Below are 20,498 nucleotides of genomic sequence, written 5' to 3' on the forward strand. Positions count from 1 at the left end.
TACAGTAAAGCCATGCATAGCACATGGTTGACTGCAAATGTTTCCAGAGTATCTAATAGGAACTTATGAAGAAATGGCATAGTGCAGGAGGCGGTTACAGAGGCACATTTTGAATGAAACACACAATGAAGAACATCAAGGTGTAGAACCCATGGAGACCTAGTCCTCAGGCTGTTCTTGACAGAGGCACTAGCTTGCACAGGCTTATTGTCGGAGTGTGCTGTACTGTATCAAATGAAGGAAGTGCAGTGTGGGCAGATGGAGCAAGAGGATGAGCAAGACGACCACTCAAGTCAAGGGATAGTGAAACCCTTACCCACAGTGAGGTGACTTTACCGTCTGGGTCAGGAGACAGTGAGACTCTGACCGACAGTTAGGTGACAGACTACTAGGTCTTCCCTTTGCTCAGGATGGTTAATTATTGACAACAGCCTGTGCCCACATTTAGCTATTTAATTTGAAAATTGAAGATTAAAACTTATGTTTCCTGTTAAACTGACAGTTTTTCAAAAACTTCCTGGTCCTAGAGTAATTGGACACTCAGGTATAGAGCATTTCTATCAGGCTGGACATTTCTATGCTGCTGGACTCTCTAGTCTACAGAGCACAATGGGACTTGGGAATTAGTGGGTTGTGGATTACTTTACGATTTTGTTGGGGGCCCCTGCATAGCTATGTGAGAAAAAATGAATTGAACTTCGCCATCTGAAACTCCTTCAGCACTACTTCACGAGGATCCAGAATCTTAAGTTTGAATAGGAAACCATAAAGGTGCTGGAAGAAACTATTAGAGGATTTTTTTCCCTGTAGAGTTTCATGTACAACCTAAAGGCATAAAAGGAAAGATTGTTAATTATACTCTGTGTGTGGGGGGGGTGCTGGGGCTTGAACTCAGGGCTCTGTGCATACAAGGCAAGCACTCTACCAACTGAGCTATATCTCCAGCTCTAATTATACTATTTTAAATGCAAAATTTTGCATTGCCAAAAGGCCGTGAAGGCAGAAAACAATGAACTAGGAAAATATTTGAATATTAGTACTGACAAAGAGTTAATTTCCTTAATGTATGAAAATCTCACGTGTTAATAAGAAAATGACTACAAGTTCAGAAGAACTCTGGGCAAAGCAGCATCAGAGGCAATTCACAGACAGATATACAAATCTCTCATCCCTGAAAAAAAGATGCTCTACCTCTGATTATAATAGAAACAAATCAAGAGTGTGTTGGAATCCCTGTTGTCATAGGTCAAACTTTCGTTCATGCCCTGGGTCAGGAGCAGGCAGGTGAGCAGACCTGACTGTCTAAAGCCTGAACATACACCATGGACATCGTTAGCTCCAAATGCACACACCTGAGTTCTAGCAGTTTTACTTCCAGCCAGTTTTCCTGCAGAGTAACATATATGCAGAATTGCCATGCTCAAGGTTATTCAGTATGGTGGTGTTCAGAATAAAGAGGGATTTGGAAAGTCTAAATTTCCAATGGTGAAAGGATGGTGAAATGCTTTTTGGCACATTTGTCCTCTGGAAGCATGTGCAGTCAACAAAAGGGATCTGAGCCCCTTCATGACTTACAGAAATGAGTAGGAAGGTGTATGAGGCAGTGAGAGAGTTTATCTCTGGGGGAAAAAATGGAAGGAAAAAGGAATGTTATATGTTGATTTATTTGTTTGAATTAATTCTGATAGCTACAAGAATCCACAGTACATAGTAGTATTTGATTTCTCCTGGGGGGGAGTCAGCCCAGAGCGGACGTGGCAAGGAGACTTATCAGGCATGTGTGTAGTCTTGAGCTGTCTATCAAGTAAATGTCAGGAATAAAATCTTACATAGAGACCAAGGGAAAGATATTATCATATCTACAAACCAGAGATTTTACCACCCACAGACCCTAACCAAGAAAACAATCCAGTGTGTTTTAGTAAAAACAAAGTGAACCTAGATTAGGAGGCAGGGATGATAGGGAAAAGAAGAGACGTCAGAAACTGTTGAAAGTCCTGGTAATGTAACTGACTCTTGACCATGCTAAAGAAGTACTTATTTCTATGTGCTTTGTAAAACTTGGAAACCACTGTGGCTAAGAAGAATTTGTGGCCTTATGGAATTTGGAGAAGAATGGCCAATTGGCGAGGAGTTAATAGAGTGCTAGTCTGGGGAGATGAGATGACCTTGCCTAGGGCAAGTTGGAAGTCACTGTGTCTGATGAAAAGTTCTTGTGGCATCTGCTGTGGTGGGCAGACATCTGTGTAATTCTCCTAATTTTATTTATTTATTTATCTATTTATTTATTTGGTAGGCAGACACAATACCTTTATTTTATTTATTTATTTTTTATGTGGTGCTGAGCATCAAACCCATTGCCTCATATGTGCTAGGCAAGCACTGTACCACTGAGCTGCAAACCCAACCCTCTCATTTTATTAGTTTTCACAGTGAGTCAAGAGTAAGGGCCATTATAGAGAAGATAGAAAGATGGTTTTCATGTGGCACCAAGGACATAAAGATGCCTGGTCCTGAACTTAAGGTGACAGTTGTAGGCTCTCAGAAGTGAGAGGGGAAGTGAGGGTTCTATGGTATTCAGCACTGGTATTGGCCAGGTGGGACAGAGAGAAAGGAACTCTGTAGACATAAGCAGAGGAGGGTTTCTACCAAATCATAGCTGGAAAGAGGGATGGGGGTTGGGGATAGTGCAAGAGATAGAATCAGTGGGTTGTGTTCCAAGTGAGTTGTGGGATTAAATCATAGAAAACCAATAGAGCTGCTCAAAGTGTGTCCCTTCTAACACTTAGGGACTTCCAACCTCTTGTGTATTTTCTTAGGGATATGCCACTGTTGACTTTCCTCAAGCAGAGACTGCATCCCTCTTGCCTCTCCATGTCTCTATCACTCCCCTGGAAGACTAGCAATCCCCAAAAGCTGAGCTCAGATGTTGAATGTTCCACATATCTGGTGAAGATGGTGGGTTGGAGACTCAAATGGCTGTTGGCTGTTCCACAAAGTGTGACCCATGTCTTCCTTGTTTATAACTGAGTATGGAGTGTATTGGCTAACATTTGGAAGGGTGAATGTCATCACAACAAATCATTTTTCCCTGGAAAGAATATAGAAATAGAAATAGATGTTACTATAGATTACCTGATCACATTTACTTACAGAAAAGCAGACCAAGACCTTGGGTAACAGTTGCCTACCTCTCCTAGACACCTCTGATGATGACAGTGTTGTCATTTGCAGCTCAAAAGCCTAGCTTGTAAAGTCAGCATGTGGCTTCCCAGAAGACTCTGTCTGCCTACCATGATGCATTTCAAAAACTTCTTCTTAGATTCATTGTAATTTTCCATTGCATGAATCATCTCATGCTTCACTTCCATGATACCTCCCATATTCATCCTAATAATTAAGTGAACAATGACATCTCTACGTTCTATTTAACTTTCTTATTAAGAAAGATTTAGGTGATTAAAAACTTCCAAAAATATTCTGTAAAAAATGATCAAATGTTGATGGTACCGATAGAGATAGTATACTCGGAAGCACGTCTCCATCTGCCCTTGATTCTAGCAGAGAGTGACATAGTAATTAATCAACTGTGGTGAATCAAATTAACTACATTTGTGGCATCTTAGCTTTAAGAGAATGAAATACATTGTAGCAGAGGTATTTGAAAATGTTTCAAAGTTTTTACTTTTAATATTTTATATTAAATATCTTGAAACCATATATTCTATTATATATCTCAGTGATTTTGCTTCATCTTTGTTATTGTTTGTTTTAAAATAAAGTGTTCATCTGTGAAACACTAATTGGGATATTCATGCATGTTTGCCAAACATAAGAGAGTCACTTTGCCATATTTTTAAATGAAAATGTGAGCATTAAGAGGATTTATACTACCCAATATTAAAGAGTGTGAAAGAAAGCAGCCCACTTATAGTTAGTTTCCTTTCTGGATGGTACATATAGAAAGTCAGCAAAAGGCTAATACCCTTCAAATCAATAATTCCATCTGTAGGAATTTATATGAAGGAACTAAGTGGCCAGGTGTGCAGAAGAGTATGCAGTAGGGGTGGTCATAGCAACCATGCATGACAGGCCTAGTCTGCCTCCATGTGCAGAGTTTAAGAGAACAGTTAACTATAAAATATATATATATATATATAAATGTATAATACATGTGGCATGATCCCATGAAGGTATATATTATGTGCCTATGTGTCTGCATATGTTTCTATGTTTATATATTTATGCAAGTGTGTATATCTTTAGGGGGCATTGATGTGTCTGGATGTCTGTATATATCTGTATGCATCCGTGTGTGTCTGTGTCTGCATATATTCTGTGTGGGTGCACATACATGTCTGTGCATGCTTGTCTATGACTGTTTGTGGGTATGTACACCTAGTATATATGCGTTATCAATACATATGGAGAAAAGGTTTGGAAAAACTGCACCAAAATGTTGAAAGTTTCATGACATGATAATGAATGGTGTGTTTTGTGGACTATTATATTTTCTGTTTCATATTCATGAGATAGTTTTATTTTTTATCTTATGAAAACTCAGAAGTTTATAAGTAACTTAATGTGCATTTAAATAATCATAGAAGTTCCTTTCTCCTGGCTAGATATATAATTGACTCACTTTTTTGGTGAAATTCTTGGTTTATTAAGAGTGGTATTTATGTCAGTGGTTAGATTTTATTGAGCTATTTATTATTTTATCTTCATTGAATTTTTTTGGAGAAACAGTTCTCATGTAGTCAGGACAAACAAATGTGTGGTTACATTATGTAATATTTACCAGTGCACATCAGTTCCCTTTGTTCTTTACAGATGGTGACATTAAGATCCAGCCTCAACAACAGCTCTATACCGTTAGTTTGCCTCCTGAGGGGTATGTTCCCTGTTTGCCAGAGCCCAGCAGCCGCACAGATTCCCAGAGTGCCTCCAGTGGTCCAGATGTAGAAGGTGAAATGTTGTGTGGGAAGAAAGGGGAAATTTTTGCAAACAAATCTTTATTTTCTAGTATCACAAATTAATTATCTAAATTTATAATTAGAGGAATATGGGTAACCATATCATTGTGTAACAACCACAGAGTGTACAGATACATATTTTACAACTATTAAAATGATTATAGGCCAGGCAGGGTGGCGCACACCTTTAATCCCAGTGGCTCAGGAGACTGAGGCAGGAGGATCACAATTTCAAAGCCAGCCTCAGCAACTTAGCGAGACCTTGTCTCAAAATAAAATATCATTAAAAAGGACTGGGGATGTGCTCAGTGGTTAAGCATCCCTGGTATATACCTGGTAATATACCAATCCCTGGTATATTAAAAAAAATGATTATAAAAGAACTTGTAATAATAGGAAAAAATACTTAGTGGGGGAACTTAGAAGTCTGGAATAAATACGTCAAAATATTAATAGTACTTGTCTTTATTAATAGAACTTTTTTCTTAATTTTCCAAGCTTTTGAAAATTTTTTTATCAAGGAATGAAATTATTTTGTATCTCTTTGGAAAAATATACATCTAATTTCCCTAGATGACTTTAGCAAGTATAAAATAAGAAAGTCTACACTATAAGCCTTAATTAATTTGAATATTAAGAAAATGTAAGCTGTGGTAGTGCACATCTGGAATCCCAGCAGCTCGGGAGGCTGAGACAGGAGGATCGTGTGTTCAAACTCAGTGAGACCCTATCTCTAAATAAAATATAAAATAGGGCTGAGGAGGTGGCTCAGTGGCTGAATGCCCGTGTGGTACCCAAAAGAAAGGAAGGAAGGTGGGAAGGAAGGAAATAAATATAGTTTTCTAATATGGACCTTTCTGCCTTCCTAATTAAAGAGTCAGAGACCATGAAATCAAAAGTGGGATAACTAAGGCATTGTGTATTCATTTATTTCAAGCTTTGTTGAAAATCTTTGAAATACAATTATTAGATACATTCTTTAACTAGAAAGTTTAACTGTGTTCTTATGGATATAAATTACTCTGGTGAGTAAATTCATTATGTACTTAATGTGTTGAACAAGAAAATATGTTTGGTTCATTCACATGCTCTTATTTGCAGTTGGTTCTTATTCACACATTTTTGTTGGCAATTATTTCACTCATGTCTTTGTATTCAGTTAGTTCATTTATCTGGCAATATATGCAGTTGGCTCATCTGCTGTTGAATATTGTTAGCTCTCATGTGCTATTGTACACAGTTGGCTCTCATCTTTGTGCCATTGTATACAGTTGGCTCTCTTTTGTGTGCTGTGGTGTATATTTAGCTCTCACTTATTCGCTACTACATACATTTAACTCTCATTCAATCATTCATTCATTCATTCACCTGCTTTCATATATACTTGGTTTTCATACACTGTATGCAATTGGCTCTCAGCCTTGCCCTGTTGTATGCAGTTGATTTACTCATATGCTGTTGTATATAGTTGGCCCTCACTTGTGCTCAGTAACAATGTAAGGTAGCTGTGCTGCTGATATCCCTGCAGGCAGCCTGTTTTCGAGAGGCCCCAGGGATTCTGGTTGAGAAAGCCTCTCTTTGCTGTAAGCTAACAGCACCTCCCAAGCTGTTTGGTGGTACTAAGCTAGGACAAACTTCTGGAAAATGGAAAGATGTTAGTGCTACATAGACAGATATTTCTCTTACATAAACTGTTTCATCGTGATCAAGGGTCCTGGTCCCTCAAGTAATTACTTTCTTCCCATGGCCTATGTAGCCTGTGCCACCTCCTCCAGACAGGTTTCTGGGAACAGTTATGGGCTGGTGAGAACAAACCTAATTGCCCTACAAAGAACAGAGGAGAGGGGCTGGGTCTGTAGCTCAGTGGTAGAGTGCTTGCCTAGCATGTGTGAGGCACTGGGCTTGATCCTCAGCACCACATAAAAATAAACTAATAAAATAAAGGCATACTTTCCATATGCAACTACAAAATTAAAAAAAAAACAGGAGAATTGAGCAATTAGGATTCATTATATTTAAATAGCTGTGGCACCCAGGCACATTTAATGGTAACGTTATTGAAACTTCGAATACATTGTTACAAGTAACATTTTTAGAAGTTGTTGGGCAAAATAATACTCTTACTTCATTTTCTCCTTTGCTTTCTGGTCCCTGGGAGCTGTAAATACAGGCTTTCTGTTTTTAGAAGGAAATGGTGAATAATGATCACTGCCGTGGAGTGGGTGGGCAAGGGCATGAGGCTTGGCAGCAGGCCTACACCTGTCAGTTGTTTCCTCAGATGGGGCCTCTGAACCTCCCTGACCTGATCCCAACTTTGTGTTTGCCCTCACCATCTGGCACTGTCCTCAGAAGGCCTTTTGGAGCATGGATGGTTGCCGTCTGCTCTATGGAATAGCTCCTTCAGGAGGTCCTATTAGTTAATTTAATAACTTAGCATGAACTGAAACCATTAACCCAGTTTTTCAGAACAGTTTTAAACCACTTATTAATCAAAGTTGGGTTGGGAAGTTGATATTTTGAATGCTTATAGCTTATCTCCAAACATTTTTATTTCCCTTTTTTTTTTACTGTCTATTTATTTTCATATTTTTTTTTTACTGTAACCCCCATGAAGTAGACCATTTAAGAACACTGGAATAGATAAGGTTGGAGGAAAGGTATGAATCAGCAGTGTTTACTTACTTTACCTATGTCCTCCATACTGAAAGAATATTCAGAGTTCTGCACTGTACTGCATCAGGCTGGTGGGGGGTGATGCCAAGGTAGGCCTGCTGCCTTTCTGGAGCCTTGAGGGGGCTCGCTCGGAGCCTGCAGCAGGGAAATGTCAGGGCCCAGGATATACACCTCTTTCTGACCACCTCCAAGGATCGTACAGGAATAAGACATAGAGACATCAAAGAGGAGAGAAAGAAGAGGTTCTGAATTTCTTCAGTTGCAATTTTAAGGAAAGAACATGAGGACTAAAGCTGAAAAGAAAATGTCAGAGTGTCCCTACTTCTCAAAGAAGCACTTCCAGTCCTTGATTTTATTTTGAATTTCCAGAATCAACTAATCACCTGGATGGTAACTTCTTAAAGACTGTGAAAGATAAGACCTGGCTCATGTTTGCCTTTGCTGCTACCATTTCTGGCCCCCGCCAGTTTCCTCCACATACTGTGCTCAGGGCTTTGCTCAGACCTGTTCTGTAAGTACCAGTCCATGGGCAGTTCACACTGATTGCCCTTAGCACCGCTACCACCCATCTGGCCTTTGCAGTGACATCTGAATTCCTCATGGCACTCAGGGGCTACTTCTCCTTCCAGGAAGCCTTCTTTGAACCCCCTAGTCTAGGCCTTTCATTATAACATTTGCTCTAGGCCCATATTTGCATCTGTCAGTCCTGAGCTTCATGGGACTCTACTATGTTCTTTGTCTCATTTTCCCTGGTTCCTGGCCCAGTGCCTTGTGAAAAGTCAGAATCCAGTGCTTATTAACTATCAAACTTGTTCCAGGGCTTGTGTGTATCTGTGATGAAGACAGGACTGTGCTCAGAAGCCAGAACAAGACCCAGATTTCAGCAGTTCATTCCACTCTGCCTCCTGTCTTTCACAGACTCCGATTTCTTTCAAGTTTATCATTAGTTAGGAGCAGGTGGACAGAATTGTAGGAAAGGGAAGTGGTGTTGTTAAACCTGAATTCCAGTCTTAAAATGCATAATTTTATGCAAATGGGGTTTTTTTGGGAGAACTCTCCCCACCTGGGCTGTGGTTTAAATTGCAGCAGAACCATAGGTAAGTGGAGGCTCCTGCTCTTTCCTCTTCCACAGGGCATCATTTCTCTTCATGTTTCATGTTCTCCAAAGCCTGTGAACCCTTGGCTACTAGTGACAGAACAATTCTCTCCACAGATTATACCAAAAGAAAGCCTTCCTTTTAGCATATTTTCTGTGGGAAATGCACACCAACCTTCTTTAGCATGTTAACTCATTTATTTGGCAGGAACACTGCTTTGCTCGCTGTCTTGGAACATTCATAGGATGCTGCCCTACATGAAGTTATATAATCTATTGCAGTTATATTAAAATTCCTCTGGGGTAGCTAGAATCATAAGTAATATTTGTCCTCAGAATATACTGAATCACATTCATCTCTGGGTGACTCACATTACAGGATTTGGAGACTCTAGATGATGTCTAGTAGATACACATGACAGGTAGGAGCTGCTGATTAGAAAGTGTCCCATCCTTACTACTGTCCAGAAGCATGTTCCTGAGCACCTGAGTAAGATACAAGTCTGATCACTTAAGAAGAAAATATCTCTTATCCTTAGCATTCCTAAATGGTACACCACCAAGAAAAGTGCGTATTGGTGAGCTGTCAAGTTTTCATCCAAAGTCCAACTCCAGTATTTGAGAGTTCAGTTCAAAGAAAACATGAATCATTAAGTTCATTAGGTTTTGGAAATATGTTCTTTGTATCAAGTCAGACCATAGTAAAGCCATATACCTGGTTTATGTTATTGTACCTGTCCATAAAAAAATACTGACTTGGAGTTTCATTTTTATATTCATCTTTTATTGCAGATTAGTTAAAGACATAGAATGTTTATTGTTTCTTTTCCTTTGCTTATTATAAAATGATTTGTTAAAATTTTATTACTTAGCTTGGAGTGGTGGTGCACGCCTATAATCCCAGCATCTTGGGAGGCTGAGGCAAGAGGATCACAAGTTCAAAGCCAGCCTCAGCAATGGCAAGGCACTAAGCAACTCAGTGAAACCCTGTCTCTAAATAAAATACAGAATAGGCCTGGGGATATGGCTCAGTGGTTGAGTGCTCCTGAGTTCAATCCCCAGTATGCCCCCCCCACAAAAAAATTATTACTGAGCATTGTGCAATCACTAACATTTACATAAAAAATCAGAAAAATGCTTGGATTTTATGAACTGGTATACTGTTACTTACTGGATATGAGTGTGTTTCTTGTTGATGCCCTTTATTCTTCAGCTACTGGGAAGCTCAGCCTTTAGCCTTTCATTGTTTTCATTCATTTGCAGTTGCTTTTCCTTGACCTCTGTTTTCTGATAGTTGTCTTTGAATTATGTAACTCATTCCTTTTAGATTAATTCCTGAAGACATTAAGTTTTCTGAGCTACGTCTTTCCCTTTTTGGAAATACACATAATCATCAGTGTTCCATAACTAGTTCTCTTTATTAAGTGCCTTTTAGATGTTTATGTTAGACCCTCATGATATGAAGATGGCAAACAGGAACCTTGCCTTCCAGGTGGTCATACTGGTTGGGGTGGTTCATATGCAAGCCATCATGGTAGTGGCTGGTGAGCTGTCAAAGAAGAGGTGGTCCTGAGGGAACAGGAGGAGGGAGCCTGGGAGCCCTGTCTGAAAAAGGCAGAGCAGAGCCTGGGATGCTGATCTCAAAGCACAAGTCAGCCAGTAGGTGGAAGCAGGACCACACAGAGGACTCACGAGCAGAGGTATCAAGAAAACCTTGTAGAAGAGTGACAAGCTATGTGTATTCCACATGGAGGAGGCATAGATTTGTCCTGTTGCTGTGTGGATCCATGCCCCGTTGTGAGTCCAGTGGGTAGCAGGACCATATTTGTAGTCCAGACCTTCTCATTCTGGGGGAAGTAAATGAGAAGCCCACCAAGTGATAGAGAAAATACAGAACTGTTTTGAAGGGTTTCCAAGGTGGGAGCTGCTGGTCTTAGTGACATTTTGCCAGCATAAGATGAGGGAAAGCTGGGCCTGATGGTGCGTATCTATAATCTCCGCGTCTGGGAAGGCTAAGTCAGAAGGATCGTGACTTCATAGCCAGCTTCAGCATCTTAGCCAGGCCATGAGCAACTCAGCAAGACCCGGTCTCTAAATAAAATAGAAAAAGGACTGGGGATGTGGCTCGGTGTTTAAGCACTCTGGGTTCAATTCCCAGTACCAATAAATAAATAAATAAGGGAAAGAGTTTGAATGGCACCAGGGTATCTAGCTGTTACAGAGGAGACATGGCAGCAGTTGTTAGGGGTGTCTCCCAATGTGGGTGGTGAGCAAGTAGTTCTGACCTTGAGGTGAAAGTCCCTGTGGGAGGTGGTGGTGTTTGCTTTTGAATGAAGCCCCCTCCGGAGAACATCATATCTCTGTGTTTCCAAGTCTGTACATGGTCCCACTTGCGTGGGTGTCTGACACAAAGCAAGATACAGAAGAAAGAAGATCTTTAAAAACTAGAGGAGAAGCTTTTGAAAGTCTTTGTAAACTCTCTTGAGCTCCCGTCATTAAGCAATTCACATTTTACATGGAGAATGCTTCTTCTGTATTTAGTTATGGCAGGTTGGCCTCCTGGACTCTAACTAGACTTGAGCTCCCTCCTCAAGATCTCCATTGAGTTTGAAAACCTGTGTCTTGCCCCTCCAGCTTTATCTAGTGTTACACCCACCGTCTTTGCTCTCCAGACTCATTGTTACTGTCAAGCCTTGAGGTGCTCAAACCCAGTGTAGCTCTGAGCCATGGTGACCCCTGTCTCTGCATCTTCTTTCACTAGCAAGGGTTAGGCATGTACTTGTGTTTGAACACACATCGGAACGTCATCCGCACCGGTGAGTATGTTTGTTCCCACACCCTAATCTTGACATGCCTCATCAAGACCATCAGAATGCATATCTTTCTGTACTTAAACTATCACAGTGAGTCAAGTCAAGGAGAGTAGTCTTGAAAACAGAACTGGATACTGCATTTCCACTGCATGAGTTCTGTATTTCATAAAACTAGTTTTCTGTTGGTATGAAACGATTATGTATTGTTCCAATAACTGATGCATTTTATTTTGTGACTGAAATAACTTCACATTTCCTTTGTAGAATTCTTGTCTTCTCCAATAAAGTCTAATTTTAAGCTCTGTGGACCTTCATTATTTCATCTCTTCTCCCAGTATGAACATTCTGTGTTCAGTCAGCCTTGTGTCACATTTCATTTTATGACAGATTTGCCTTTTACATTTATATCTTCATGTCTCATTCTGTGCTGCTTGCTCTGCCCCATGTTTGTTTAACATGTATGAGTAGCTAGACTGAGAAGTCAGCTTTGCAACAGATAGCAACAAGCCTTGATCCCCTTCCGTCTCCTTAGAAACAGAGTCATGACTACGATCTTTAATTTCAACTCTAGCTCTCCAGTGGACCCTCAGGCAGTTGTGGAGCCTGATGTCTTGCATGCGCATTGTTGAAAACATTGGTAATCCTGAGCTGGCAGCACTTGAAGTGTGTTCACTTGGTTTGCAATGCATCTGTCAGGACCACCACTTTAATATCCTTTTTCCCCAATTAAAGTAAATACTTATATTAGCTATTTCTTTCATTTCCCTTTACTGGTTTCATACATCCTTCCTTTCTCTAATTGATAAACATATGTCATTTGGAAGAAACTGAGCTGAGGCATATTTGTTGGGGCGGCTAGCTTGAGTGCCACCAGAGTTGAGCTTACTCACTGGACCTGTTCACAGCAGTAGCTGCAGAGGCTGGTCTCATAATGAAAAGGGCACAAGCCCTGCCTGCAGTTGGTGCCAGAACAAGTCCTGGAACCTCTCCAGAATGTTTTGTTTTAAACTAAAAAAACAAGCAAGCCTTTAGGAAGGAAGGCTCTTCCTTTTCTATATGCTCTGACCTTTGGGGTCCGGGGGTAGGGGGTGTTGTTTTCCCTACAATGGAGAATATTTTGTTTATCACAAAAATGCTAATCAAAGAAAAACCAAGCATTGCAGAGGTTATACATAAAGTGAGATATCATTTCAGGGCTTGAGACAGCATCTATTAAAATCTTGCCCCATGCACATTATGTGTACATATGCAGGTTTCGTGTGGATCGTGCCATGTTGTATATGCTGTCTTATAGACTGCTTTTAATGTATTATGGAGGATTTTACTTTTCAGTATATAGAGATATATCATTTTTTCAAGAAGGATTAAGTATATTTTAAGAATAACTTGTTTATAACTAGTTTTCTACGCTAGCACCTTTGTATATAAACACCCTTGTACAGGCATGTATGCATCATTATATTTTACAGATATGTCTGATCAGCTCCTGAAGAAAATTCTTAGAAATGGAAGTAGGTTCCCAAGTTTTAAGGTGTTAGAGTCTTTGGAACAGCAGTCCCAATTTATATTCCTAAAATGTGAATTCACATTTTAGCCAATTGTTTAGATAGAACATCCCCTCTATGTTCATGTGAGAAAATGGTCCCGGGGGAATTCTAGTTCCAACAACTGTAAACTCACAGCTTTTCCATGAAGAAACTTAAAATTTCTTTATGGCCAAGGACACTATAAACAAAGTTGAAAAAGGAACAAAAACAGGAAATATTTGCATGTTACATGGTAGATAAGTTAATTTCCTTAAAATAGAACACATTATTATAAACCAATAAGAAAAATCGTCACCCCCATAGAGTGAACCAACTTGAAATGGCAGTGCCTGACGTCTGCTAGAGGCCGAGCCGGCTGGCCATCCGCCTTCCCTGCGGAGGCAGCACCCGGGATGCTCCACATGGGCCATCTCTACCCCAGGGAGAACTGCTGTGCGGGCTGCAGTTGTGGCTCACTGTGGAGCACTTGCCTAGCACGTGTAAAGCACTGGGTTCAGTCCTCAGCACCACATAAAAATAAATAAAGGTATTGTGTCTATCTACAAAAAATATTTTTTAAAAAAGAACAATTGTGATAATAAACATATAAATCATCCTCATGTGGTGCCTTATTTTTATATATTTCACACAAAACATTTGATCCATCTGAAATATCTATTGTTGAGGAGAGCATGACATAGATTCTCTTAAAAAAAAAAAAAAGGAGGAGGGGGAAGAAAAAAAATCATTTACCTAAATTCAGCACCTTCTATTGCATTATCTGTTGATTTTCTTCAGTGAACTTAGAAAACATCTTTACAGTAAATTAATTCCCCTTTTCCTTGCATCTTAGCATCTGGGGCTGGACAGTCTCCCCTGGCAGTGGTCTGCTCATGCAGTTGATGGCAGTATCACATCCCAACTGGTGGCATTCAGGTGTCACAGAGCCGTAGCTATGCCCAGATGAGGCATGTGCCCTATAGAAACCAGGGTGCCTCTTGCCCGCCTACTGAAATCTAGAATTCTCCAGCTGTCCCCTCATTCTCCTTATTTTCTTCATAAAAGCTTCATTATCTTTAGTAATTGCCATGTTACCAGTCTATAAACTGGTTAGTTATTACTATCTTAAATAACTACATTTTTGTATGGCCCATATTAATTGCTATGTTTCATGATGGTGCCCACCTTTCTTCTTATAACAGATTTTATGAACCTTGTGAACTCTAAAGTATGGGGAGGCGGAAGATCCTGAGTCACCTAGTCTCTATATCTGTAATTTCAGCAGCAGCAAAACAGTCCCTGAGCTACTTACCTAGTGCTCACCTCGAGGCCTGAACCAAGGACGGCTGCCACTTCTTCTCCCTCATAATGGACACAGCAGAATAAGCAAGGCTTTTTTACCCTCCTGCATGGCTGGTCTAGTTGCCATAGTCCCTCCAGTATCTACTCCCCGTGCCTGTGAGATGCGTCTACCTGTTAGTACTTCCCATAAGCCCTACCCCAAAGAGTTGCCAGATGTCCACGGTCAGGACGCAGAGCCAGGCTGGAGCACACTCATCACTCTGGCACACCAGCCACCCCCTTTAGGCTGGTATACCTCTCTGGATAACCCCACTTCTGTGGAGAATTGGGGAAGACGAGAATAAGCCATTCCTAAATTCTTTATTCTATTTCTGAAAATATTGCAAGGAACTTGGTCAGTTTCACTGGAAGCCCTGCATATCTTGTGTTCCCCTTGTGCCCATCAGCCTTTCCTACCCAGGGCAGCACATCCTTCCATTCTATTTCATGATTTTGGGTGGCTTTTTTCTTTCAACAATATATCTAATATCTAAATAATTTAATACTAGTGTATACCCAAAACAACATTGTTTTAGCCAGCTTTTTTGCTGCTGTGACTAAAGGATCCAACTAGCACAACTATAGAGGAAGAAAAATTAATGTAAGGGCCTGTAGTTTCAGAGGTCTTAGTCCATAGAAGGTTGGCTCCATTTCTCCGGGCTGCAGAGTGTGTGGCAAAGGGAAGCAGTTCACACCATGGTGATCAAGAAGCAGAGAGAGAGAGACTCCATTCTCCAGACACAAATATATACTCCAAAGCCATGCCCTAATTCCCACCTCCTCCAGCCACGCCCTACCACTTCAGTTAACACTCAGTTAAATCCCTATCAGGGGATTAAATCACTGATTGGTTAAGACTCTTACAACCCCATCATTTCTTCTCTGAACCTTCTTGCATTGTCTCACATGTGAGTTTTGGGGGGACATCTCACGTCCAAACCCTAATAAGCATACATTGCACTCTCAGGTTCTGGCTGTCTTGCCTACCAGCAGTTTTTACCAGCCATAGCAGGGAAGGCAGGATGGCCAGTCAGCTCAGCCTGTAGCAGAGCAAGTGTAGCAAGTCCAGCTGAGACCAGGTAAAGGGAAAGGATCAGGGTCCTACCCCTGTGGGTCTCAGGACACTGGGGCAGAATTGACTATGACCCCCTTGCCCTCTCTACGGCCTCCTGGCCTGGGTCTTCTTCCTGGCAGGCCCAGCCCACCTACTCAATGCCATTTGGCCTGTGGTGAGGCTCATCATCTCTTCTTCTATCACTTCAGATTTCTTTTACTATCATTCTTTGTATTTGTTACCTGGCCCCTGGGCACCTGATCAGCTCCCACCACCCCTGTGCCTGCCTTGGACTTCCAGGATTCCCCTGCCTCTCAGCTACTGCCAAGTTAGTGCACTGCTCAGTAAAGGCTTTGGGGTGCCCTCCACCATCATCTGATCTCAGCAGAGTCTAGTTTGTCTTTCTAGACTCACTGCCCCAGGCTGCAGCCTCTTTGACAACCCCCCCCCTCAATATACACCTTGGCCAACCAACAGCATGTGACAACCCTCCCCCTCCAATATACACCTTAGCCAACCAACAGCATGTGACTGCTGCCCACCCTCTGCCTCCTGCTTCCAGGCCTTTGCTCAGCTTCCCGATGATCAGGTCCATCCTCCCTGGAGAAATCTCAGCCTTCTCAAGTCAACTCTTCTTACCCATCCTCCCCCCAAAGACATGTCTTCTCCCCTCTTTCTCTCTCCTAATTGTGTGGTCCTTCTTCAGGGCTTTTCCCTGACTACCTTATGGAGTCAGTAATCCTGGCCTAGTTTGTTGTGCCAATCAAACGGATATACGCAAACTTGCACAGATGTGCGTGTGGCCAGCTTTTCCCTCCCTGAACTGCCCTGGCCCAGTGCTTGCTGGAGCATGTCTAAGTCAGCATTTGGTGAACTAAGTTGAATAATGATTTATACAAATAGCATTTAAGGCAGGTGTCAGTACTCTTCTGATTCATAATCACAAGAGTGTTTCACTGCATGACATGGTCTTTGTGCTCAGATTAAGCCACAGAGTCATTGGATCCAAGTCATTTGTATGAAAGCTATTGTGCTTATTTTTCCAATAGCAAGCACCAGTTGAAATAGGTATTAATTTCCAAACTGTTGAAAGCATGAACTGAATGCACAGTTCCCATGTGCATTCTGTAAGAGTTAGACACCCATCCTTTAAATGTGTTTTGACAGAATCAGGCCTTCGATCTAAGGCAGATAGTTTTCAGATCTTACTGATGCTGTCTTAGCTACTGTTCAGCTTTTATCTTTGCTGAAAAGAGCTTGAGACATAGCTCTGAGCATTCTGGGGTGACTGCTACAATGGGTTGCTCAATTTCCAGCTCCTTTGAGTAATAGGGTACAGCCAGATCCAGTAGAGCCCTGTGCTGGCTCAGGCGGTGCTTCTGTGTTTCACACTTGCTCAGGATATGGCAAAGTTGGAGATGGTAGTTTTTCATTCTTTTTTTAATGTGTTAAAGTGAGACAGAACATTTAACTCTGTCAAAGCCTGTTGTTCCTTGTTGTTAGGTGAGGTGGCTGTGAGGTAGACTGAAGATGGAGACATCTTCGTTTAGATCAGTGACCTCCACAGCCTCACACCTGTCAACAAGTTGAAATAAAAGTCTGGACCTGTTTCATAGGGTCTGGTGTCTTGTTGGCACTTGTATTCCATACCCAGATTCTTTCTTGTCTCCATTAAGCTAACTAGCGCAGCATTAGGTATTTGTTTGATTAAAGGCTATGTGGGCTGGGGAAAAGAGTGTGGGGATCCTCGAAAAACTAGGAATGGAACCACCATATATCCAGGTATCCCATTCCTTAGTATTTATCCAAAATAACTAAAATCACTATAGTGATACAACCACTTCAATGTTTATAGCAGCACAATTCACAATAGCCAAATTATGGAATCAGCCCCGATGCCTGTCAACAGATGAGTAGATAAAGAAAATGTGTGTAGGTACACAATGGAGTTTTACTTGGCCATAAAGAAGAATGAAATTAAGGCATTTGCTGGTAAATGGATGGAACTGGAGAACATCATGCTAAGTGAAATAAGCCAGATGCAGAAAATCAAGGGTCAGATGTTTTCTGGGGTGACTGCTTCTCATATTGGAAGCTAGAGCAAAATAAGGGAAACAGCAGGAAGAGTCATAGGATAACATAAAGATATAGGGAAGATCTTTGGAGTAGAAGAAGGCTATTGAGAGGGAGGGAAGAGGGATGGGAAAGGGGAGAAAATGCAGAATGGACCTCACAAAATCTTATGTCCACATATAAATATGCCACAGGGATTTCACTTCTTTGTGTGTGGAAAGCAAGGAGAGGATCAATGGAGTGGAATAGAAGGATGAGGGAGAGAGGGGAAGGGAAGAGGAACAAGGACTGAAATAGAGTGGGTTAGATTTCATGAGTATGATCTTGTAGGGATGAACCCAGCTAGTATGTATAACAATAATGCTCTATTCAAAAAAGATTGGATATTAATACCAAGAATTAGCAAATGGAATTATATCCAATTGAAAAGCTTCTGCACAACAAAGAAAATAACGTGAAGAGAGAATCTACAGAATGGGAGAGAAATCTTTAGTAGCTACTCTTCTGACAGAGGATTAATATCTAGACTGTATAAAGAGCTCAAAAAAGTTAACACCAAAAAAAAATCCCAGTTAATTAATGTGAAATGAACTAAACAGATGCGTTGTGAAAGAAGAAATACAAATAGCCAACAAATATGTGAATAAATGTTCGACATCTTTAGCAATTAGGCAAATGCAAATCAAAACCACACTGAGATTTCCTCTCACTCCAATTAGGATGGCAGCAATCAAGAATACAAACAATAAATTCACTGTTGTTGGGATTCTGAATTAGTCTAACCACTATGGAAATCAGTATGGAGGTTCCTCAAAAAAGCAGGAATGGAACCACCATATGACCCAACTATACCACTTTTCTGTATTTATTCCTAAAGAATTAAAATCAGCATATTATAATGACACATGCATATGCATGTTTATAGCAACACAATTCACATAGCCAAACTATGGAACCAGCCTAGGTGTCTCTCAGTGGATAAATGATGTAAGAAAAGGTGATATATCTTTATTCAGCCATAAAGAAGAATGAAATTATTTCATTTACAGGAAAATGAATGGAACTTGAGAACATTATGTTAAGGGAAATAAACTAGACTCAGAATGTCAAGCACCATAAATTTTCTCTCAAATGTGGAAGCTAAAAAGGACAAAAGAAAATAAAGATGGGTAAATATCTCATGATAATAGAAGTGAGGTCAACAGAGGAGAGGAAAGGGACCAGGTAGAGGGAGGACAGAAAGAGAGGAAATACTGGAGAATGACATTGGTGAAAAACATTGATTATGTGCATGTATAAATATGTAGCAACAAATCCCACCATTATGAACAATTATAGTGCACCAATAAAAAATATCTGAGAAAAGCAAATTGCCAACAAGTGTGTGGTCATGTTGTATGCATGTGTGGAAATATCATGCTGAATTCTATTAATAGAATTATATATATAATTAATATACAATTAATAAAAATGGTCATAATAAGTAAAGATTGTGTGGGTGCAGAAGGTCATATGTTAATTTTGAAATACCTTATCAGTGGAATCTACACAATTTTTTTAAGCCTGCTGAGGGAAGGAGGAAGGAAGGAGAAAGGGATAGAGTCAAAAAGGACAAGTTTGTTCTGATTGCCCCTTGTTTTTTTAAATCACACTTACCTATTCCAAAGCATTGTTGGCACATATTCACAAAAATATTTGGATGACACTAATATTTATATCTTAGCAAAGATTTATACTGTTTCTAGATCTCACTAGAGTGATTTATGAGTACTTTTATTAGATATTGGTTAATGTGTATTCAACTAATAGAGGTTCCACAATGAGACAGTATGAAAATAAGACAGGAGATCATTTTTAAAATACAATGCAAATTGCCTAAAGCTGAAGAGACACTCAAGTATGGAAAAATGATTATAGTAATAATCCTAATTGTGAAGAAAGATCTATAGGATATCAGAAAATACAAACATAGTCCAAAGAAGAAAACAGAACTCTTGAGGAAAGAATGAGAATTAATCTGAGGTTCTCAGAGCCCATCACATTCTCTAGGGCACAACTTAACCTCTGAAAAAGTGAGCTTTAAGTTAGTCTTCAATTCAAAAGTCCAAGTCAAGAAGACTACTCGTACAACACTTCTCAGTGTCAGAGCCTTTCACATGCGTGGCCTCATCTGGTTGTGTGGTCACCAAGCCTGCTCATCCACAGAACGGAACTGCTGGTGACCTGAGCCGTCAGAGTCCTTAGACAAAGAGACCGTCCCATGGCTACTGAAGATTCCGCAGAGCAAAATGGGAGAACATGCCAGAACGTAGATGTCTTCCCATCTCATTTACCTTTCAGCCATCTGGATCTCACTTTTCTAGTCTGTATAACGAGGGATTAGATGAGAAAGAAGTAAAAGAGCAAGGAGAGAGAAAACAGAAGGTGAGGAACTGAACAGAAGCACTTGACAGGCACAGAACAAATGAGTGACCTGACGAAGCTTTGAGCTTCACAGGGCAGAACCCATCAAGGCTTCTTTCCTGATTGTACCTCGTCTCCTAGCAAGTACTAGGGGCAAGAGAATGCTCATGGAAGGATGGCTGCCTCCCAGCCATCACCCTCTGCAGACTCCAGGTAAGTGGTTCGTGGCCTGGCAGCACCCTCTGACCTGAGGGTAGTTTTCATTTTGTTAAGTAGGACTTGTGTTATTCCCTTGGGCCTACCTATTCTCACTTGTTGCAGGGATACAAATTTGTTTACTGGTTACATGTGATTTCCCATGGAATTTGTACATTATCTTTATCGCTATCTGTTCCTTATTCTTAAAAATTATTCATGAAATATGAAAGGAAAATTTTTCTGGTGTGGCAAAAATTCATATGGTTGTTATACTCAACATGGATGCTGTACAGAAATGGGACTGTTCTGGGGGGCTTAACCCTCCATCATCAACAGTGGGGAGGT

The 20,498-nt window shown here is 40.6% G+C and overlaps 1 protein-coding gene across 4 annotated transcripts in view; it reads left to right on the forward strand.

Annotated features, from left to right (window-relative positions):
* Positions 1 to 20,498, forward strand: part of ERICH1 (glutamate rich 1) — a 90,803-nt gene that overhangs the window by 29,272 nt on the left and 41,033 nt on the right. For all 4 annotated transcript variants that reach the window (XM_081269819.1, XM_081269818.1, XM_081269817.1 and 1 more), the window contains exon 3: positions 4,834 to 4,968. In XM_081269819.1, coding sequence (XP_081125945.1) covers positions 4,834 to 4,968 — 135 coding nt within the window. The remainder of the gene's footprint in view (positions 1 to 4,833; positions 4,969 to 20,498) is intronic.

The sequence above is a fragment of the Spermophilus citellus genome (assembly GCF_964194105.1).
Source record: "Spermophilus citellus genome assembly, chromosome: 16".
Lineage (NCBI taxonomy): Eukaryota > Metazoa > Chordata > Mammalia > Rodentia > Sciuridae > Spermophilus > Spermophilus citellus.